Source organism: Lontra canadensis, unplaced genomic scaffold (genome assembly GCF_010015895.1).
Source record: "Lontra canadensis isolate GAN:19392208 unplaced genomic scaffold, GSC_riverotter_1.0 scaffold51, whole genome shotgun sequence".
In the NCBI taxonomy this organism is placed as follows: Eukaryota; Metazoa; Chordata; class Mammalia; order Carnivora; family Mustelidae; genus Lontra; species Lontra canadensis.
In genome coordinates, this window is record NW_022631045.1 from 5,197,392 (window position 1) to 5,204,725 (window position 7,334).

General features: G+C 43.2%; 1 protein-coding gene across 1 annotated transcript in view; it reads right to left on the minus strand.

The window, feature by feature from the left end:
- Positions 1–2,462, minus strand: part of VWA8 (von Willebrand factor A domain containing 8) — a 329,596-nt gene extending 327,134 nt beyond the window's left edge. Inside the window, exon 1 of the mRNA XM_032873943.1 lies at positions 2,203–2,462. Within this exon, the coding sequence (XP_032729834.1) occupies positions 2,203–2,365 (163 nt within the window). The 5' untranslated portion in view covers positions 2,366–2,462. The remainder of the gene's footprint in view (positions 1–2,202) is intronic.
- Between the last annotated feature and the right edge of the window lie 4,872 nt (positions 2,463–7,334).

Below are 7,334 nucleotides of genomic sequence, written 5' to 3' on the forward strand. Positions count from 1 at the left end.
GGTTTTATCTGTGTATGCCCTCTGGTTCAAATTGAGACATGCCAACCTTGATGGTCAACATTATGTACCGGGATAGCCAAGCACTTGCCTCCTGTTTACTTGGCTCTCAATTGTTCTTAATAGAGTTCGTATCTCTGGTGAGGGTCCAACAGCTTTCATCCATAGTCCTCCTACCTTCAACCTTGCAACAGCAAGGCAAGTAGGCTTAGCACAATTTATTCCTCCTGGTATGATCCTGCTAGGGTCAGTGACTGAGTCTAAAAAGTTAGTATGTTGTCTGTAATGTGATCATGAGTCTCACATTTGAAGCAAACCCTGTACTTTGATTTGTTGGACCTAATTTTGAGGACATTTTTAATGTTTTTATAATCAACATATATTATTCATGTACAAGGAACAATTTTTTAAGTTCATATCAATTAACTTTTTTCCACATGCCCACCCAGCTAGTTGTGACAGTTCTAGACCTAAAGTAACTGGTTTCATTTCACCTAATGCCAAGAAAACAAAACAACTCCCATATAGCTGAATATATAGAGATATAAAGAATTATAAAGAAGTTAACTTTTACTGAACATTAATATGTGGCAGGAATTACATGAAATAAGTAAATCCTCATAACAATCCTATCAAATATACTCTCCTTATCCTCATTTTACAGTTAAGAAAACTGGGACACAACACCTGCTGTGTGATGAATACGGGGTGTTGTTATACGCAACAAATGAATTGTTGAACACTATATCAAAAACTAATGATATACTATATGTTGGCTAACAACATAATTTAAAAAAGAAAAGAAAAGAAAACTGGGACACAAAATTGAGTAGCCCACCCACCCTCAAGAGTTCATATCCAGACAATGCAAAAATGGACTCCAACCCATTTTTTTAACGCTGACCTGTTTGTTTCACTCCAAAACCAAGTTAGAGATTACACTGCACTTCTACCCTTGTCCTCTCTGATTTCTAGAACAAAGAAGCAACAAACAAACAAAAACCTCTAACAAATAAACAAACATCATAGAAGTCACAATAACAGATAAAGGGGCAAAATTTGAAATCACAACTCCACATAGGAGAAAGAAAAAAACCATTTGTTGAATGAATGAACGAACGATGGAAGAAAGAAAGAACGAACGAAATGTATGGGACCTAAATTTCCTGGTGAGGAAAATTATTGGGGCAGAGTTGCAAGAGGAACAATGAAACCTTTAACTTCCTAGTAAAAACCTCCATTATTCTAAGCAACAATGACACTGATATCTTGCTTAGAATCACTCTGCCATTCAAGAGCAGCGACAACATACATCCCTCCTCTTAACCAGCACAAATGCTCTAATTCCAACATACAACAACAACAACAACAAAAGATTCCTAAAACCAGCTCTGGTAGATCCAAACAAACAAGCAAAACAAAAACAAAGCAAAGCAAGAGAAACCAAAACAAGAGAAACCAAACCAAAACAAAACAAAACAAAACAACAACAACAACAAAAAAACCCAAAACAAAACAAACTGAGCTTAGGAATCAGAGCACGTGATTCTAAAGCAGTCCCTTGTTAGCTGTGTGATCTTAAGTCACTTTTCCCTTCTGGATCTCAATGACTCAATTGTACAGTCGTGAGTTTTAAAATCAAGTTGTGATATTCAGCGCCAATAAGATGTGAGCACTGTGAGAAAGGAAAACCCCTGGGAAAGTCAGAAAGGCTTGTGTATACCTTTAAAACACTGTAACGATGGGATCCTTGGCGAGAATGCACACTTCCATGCCGTCACTAGCCCTGGCTGGAACAGGACCAGCCCGGCTTCCAGGCCCTTGAGACTCAGAGGGCAAGGTCAAGCCCAGGTTTTAACAACTCCTGAGGGCTGCTGCGTTAACCCCAAGAGTACTGTAATCCAAATCAGCATCCTGGGAGTAAAAGCAGCAGTGAAGGAAGGGGAATGCACTATTCCAGGTCATCAGAAACCTTAGCGGGGCTCCCTCGGGCTACCGAAGAGGCCCAGAGAGTGCAAGCGCCTGGCCTCGCACTACACAGCAGCTAGCCCCGAGACCGACCAGGACTTGAACCTCTCTCTCTCTCGCTCTCTCTCTGGGCTTCCCCCCACAGCGCTTCTTCCCAGAGGCGCAGCAGGGAGTGGGGTGCAGAGGAGCGCAGGGCCCCCCCCCCCAGCACAGACCGTAGGGGCGTCCCTGGGTTACCTGTGTCGGCTCCCGCCCGGGCATGTATCAGTCTGACCTCTGACCACCGCCCGTCGCCGCCGGGCCTGCCCCGCACCACCTGTAGCAGGAGCAACCGCACGCGCCGCGCCGCCGGGCCCCCGCAGCCGCCAGGGGCCCCGAGGAGCAAAAGCCGGGATTGCATGGCACCGGGCGTGTCGCGGGGGCCGGGGAGCGGGTCCCACGCGAGCCGCGTCCGGGACGGGCGGCGTGAGGCGGCGCGGCGAGAGGGACAGGAAGCGGCACCGCGCCGAGTCCGCCGGAAACTCCTTCCCCCCGGCGCGGCCGGCTCACCGGTGTCGGGCCGGCCGGGCCCAAGCAGGCGACGGATCCTGCGGAGCTCGAGTCGCAGGAGCCCGCATCGGCCGCCGGGGTCCCGCACCCGCCGCCGGGGGCCCAGGACGAGACCGCGCGGCGGAGCGCTGAGCCCAGGCCGCCGCCCGGGTGTCGGTGCGGCGGAGCTGCGGGGCCTGGGCTCCAGGGCTGGCTTAGCCCGCACCTGCGTCGGTTCACCTGGGTTCCCCAGGCCGGTCTCCAGTCGTTGCCCTGCAGTCCCGTTAACCTGAGTTCGGGGAGTGCCGAAGGGTTTTAGGATCGATGAATGGTGTGACTCTTAAGAGGCAAGTCTTGTTTCTTGGTTAATGGCCCAGTCTTACTATATTGCGCTCCCCTGTACGTTGCTTCAAGTCCTTTTCAGAAATTGCGTACCTATTCTCCAGATTGTGCGAACTTTCACCTATTTCGATTCATTGTAACCTTACAATGAATGTGCTTTCGTGAGGTGTTTGAAAATCTTTATTTTTTGTTTGTTTGTTTTCTAGATTTATATTTCTATATCTATTTCATCATGCATTCATGTTTTCATCTTACATTTCTTATTATATATATTCTTACATTAAATATATTTCATCTTATATTCTAAATGCAAAAGTGACATCTTAGTGATATATACAAATTGCCAAAATGTCAGAAAGGACCCCAATCAAGCACTTATTCAGTCATTCTGCAGTGGAAGAGTTCTATAAATATAACTTAGGTCTTTAATAAGAGGAAAAAAGTAGGACACTGTCTAAAGCTGCCTCCCTGTCACACATGCCCAAAGGCGGAAGAGGTCCTACCACAAAGCAAACTAAGCCTAATATAATTATACAGCATCTCCAAAATGTCAGGAGTGAATTGACTAAGGCGAAGTGTTTCAATCAAGTAATACAAAACAAACAGCAAACAAAAAGAATGCAGAGGGCTTCCCGTGCAGCTAGAGACCTTGGTAATTCTGGATCTGTCACTGTCTTTATATGGAGCACCTACTATGTCAGCCCTGTGACAGGGGCTGAGAGGTGACAGGAGGATGTAAAAGAAAAGCTGAGTTAGCTACGGCTTTGTGCATCTTGCTGAGGACGTAAGAGGCAAAGGCTGAAACCGGCTTCTAACCTAGTGAGGACCCAGTGAAAGTAAAAGTAAACATTTGCATAGTGCATTACAACAGGGTTTCACGCGTATGCTCTCATATCTTCGCTACAGCCCTATGTGACTGCTAGGGGGAAATGATGGAAATGCAAGGTGTAATGCTGTTTGAAATGTTTGTCCCAGTTGGTGTTCATACTGTGTGCCAGGCCTTGTGCTAAACACTTCAGTGCAGTACTTCATTGCAAACTTTTGATTGAGGTACTGATATTACCCTCTATTTTACAGGTGAAGACACTGAGGCTGGAAAAGTGAAGCCCTGATCAGGACACCTGTATGCAATCTTGCTGGAATCCGGCACACATCTGAGAGAGTAGAAGAACAATGTGAGGCAATTGAGCAGAATGACTGATGTAAGCACTAAGAGCTCTTGAGTTGAGACAATGGGGAGATCAAGACAGGTTACAGCATTCAGTCATTCAGCAACATTTTTCAAGCAACTGTTGGATAAACAGTACCCTGCTAGGTACTGTGTACACCCATCCAGTACTGAAGACAAAGCTACAAATGAAGAATTGTGATACAATGAGATCCATGTTTAGGATACTGAGACTCAAGATACTCTGGGGTAACATACTTCACCAGGAAGAGGTCAGTGAGGTTTCACAGAGAATTTAAATGTTTAAAATGGGTCTTGGAGGATATTTGAGAGTTTCTCAAGTGGAGAAAAGGGTAAATCGTATCTGGCAGAGGGAAGAGCATATACAAAGGTACAGAAAGCTGGACACACATGGCAAGACTGAGAATCAGAGAGTGAGTCACTGTGTCTGGAGGTCAAGTACATAAAGTTTGTAGAGGTAAGACTAGGAAGAGAAATTGGGGCCATGTTTTATATGAGGTAAAAGAGTTTACATATTATCCTCCAGGAAATGGGAAAATGAAGATATTTTAGAGTGACAAATCTGCAGTGTGAAGGAAAAATTTGAGCCAGAGAGAAGATAACACCTGAGCTTTACTTGGAATGCTACTTTAGAGTTGGCTAAGCAAAGAAGTGGGTATAGAGCTTGAGCAGAGGCTTAAAGTCCTGACAAGCAAGTCCTGACAAGTCCCCTGACAGGGACGATGAGACCAGCCAGGTGAGAAAGGCATAATCTCAGGAGAACGACAGAAGGAAGAAAACATTATACAATGAAGAATCTTGACGGGCTGGATGCAGTTGGAAAGTTGAACCTCCTCGTTATAGGCAGGTCACGTAGCCACTGGATATTTCCATCATGTTTTAGGTGTGAAATGAATTACAAATTGAGTAAGGAACAAAGGAAGCATCACATTCTGGCTATGTGGTAGTAAGAATATAGTCTCTGCTTGCAGTGATGAACCCCTGTGGGTGGCAATGAGTCTGAATTGGAGAAAGTCGACCGCAGCAACGTGTGAAAGATTAACCAGAGGTCTTCGGTTTTAAAAGATGTCTCTCACAACCTCTGTGTAATTTCAAATTCTCACTGAAATGACTAGTCATCTACTTTTTTAAAACCACACTACCAAAAACTAGTATTGATTGTTAATCTTTTTTCCAGAGTCCAGAAGGACTATTTTTCCTACCATATTAATGTAACTGGATGGGAAATTCAACGATAATCCATCCCTGCCATGCGCTGTTTTAAAAAGGTAGGTGCTTCGTCGCATTTTACTATTCGCCCTCCTGAGAAATCATAGGTCCACACCAGTGGTTCCCAGAATTCAGGGTACATCCCAGTCATCTAGACAATTGTTAAAATGTGGATTCTCAGGTTTCACTCCCCATCCCCACCCTGAGATTCTGACTCAGAAGGTCTGAAAAGGCCCAAGAATATGCATTTTTGCAATACCTATAGGAGATCACCCGCATGCCACACATTTTAGTCACAAAACTGGGTAATAGTTCTCTCCATTGTTCTGTTTTGTAGTTATAGCTGCCCTCCTATTTATCCTCTTCAGCACTGCTTCTTAAACAATTTGTAAGTACTCTCCCCTTATCTACAAACAATCAAAATAAAATAAAATAACTGAGCAGGGAATTGAAGAAAAGAAGAAAGAAGAGAACAGATAACGGCTCCTTTATATCATGAAATGTTGTTAGACAAGGACATGGCAGGAATAGCAGCCCTGACAATACTTTGAACTGTAAGTTTTCTTGAAACTTCTATCTTGAAACTAACATCTTTCCCTTCTATTCAGAGTATGGGAAGGAGCCTGAAGGAACCACAAGAGCCAAAGCCAGCTAGATCTTAAGATCTGTGAAGGGAATTTGACCAGCACACGAGTGGACAGACAAGAGGGCCAAAGATAATTCGACCAGTCTGTCTGTTGGCAAAGACCAGGTCAGGCTCAATGGATTATTCTATATCCAAAAATAAGTAAAAAGGAGGAAAATAGAATCCATTTTAAAGATACTCTGAGACAGAGGAAATAAAATAGCATGTCAATTCAGAAGGCAGGTAAATCAGTGAAAACTTATTACAGTAATGAGGGGGGGAAAGAGCTATTTGCACGGTTAAGGATCTAAGAGTACGTAGCCTTTATGAAATAAGAGTGAGCAAGAACACGAGAAGCTGAGAAAGAGAGAGATGAGTGAGGTAAGAAATATATATTGGAAGAACACCAGCACACACACAAAGTGCTCCATAATGCCGGAAAAAATATTTTAAAACAGCACTTAAAGTGAATTAGTAAGCTTATAAGAAAGTAGAGAAGATTCTCTAAATCCAAGAATAAAGCTAGAGGAAGAGTCTGGGAGGTTGAGGAATCACCAAAGGTGCTGGATGCCCTGAAAACATCTGTTCTCCCAGGTGCGTATAGCTGTAGGTGACACACAGAACAGGGAGTGAGTGGTTTGAAGACCCCAGCATAAAGCCAGAGTGGGAAAAGGGCTACGCAATTAGCTAAATGGTAGACTAAGAGAAAAAATTGCTGAGGTAGACAATAAGACATCACACCTATCTGGTTGATTCTAGGTAGAACTTTTTTTTCTTTAAGAATGTGTGGCTTCAGGGTGCCTGGGTGGCTCAGTCCTTAAGCATCTGCCTCCAGCTCAGGTCATGATTCCAGGGTCCTGGGATCCAGCCCCATATCAGCCTCCTTGCTCAGCGGGAAGCCTCCTTCTCCCTCTCCCACTCCCCCTGCTTGTGTTCCCTCTCTCGCTGCCTCTCTTTCTGTGTCAAAAAAATAAATAAAATATTTAAAAAAAAAAAGAATTTGTGGCTTCCACCTGAAACTCCGATGGATTTGATGCCTGAATATACAGTATTTAGTTGTTATTAAGAAAATATAAGCCAATAATTTTAATTTAAGTTGACTCAGTAAATATATAGGATATTTGCAGACCACAGTTAACAAGTTTTACTTGATTAACATATAAAAAATAGAAAGCATGAATTGGAAATTGCACATTATCTGCAAGAACAAATAGAACATGAGAAATGAGTGATGTTAAAGGCCATAAAGCAAGTTTCAACAAATATCAAAGAACAGAGAACACAATTTTATATCTTAATGCAATTAAGCAAGAAATCAATTTTATGACTTTTTAAAAAAAAATAGATATGCTTCTGTTTACTAATGGATCAAAGAAGAAAATAAAATTAGAAAACACTTGGAACTGAACATTAATGAAAATGCCTCCAATTAAATCCTGTGATGTGGATCTAAAGCTTTACAGTGCTTAGAGGCTA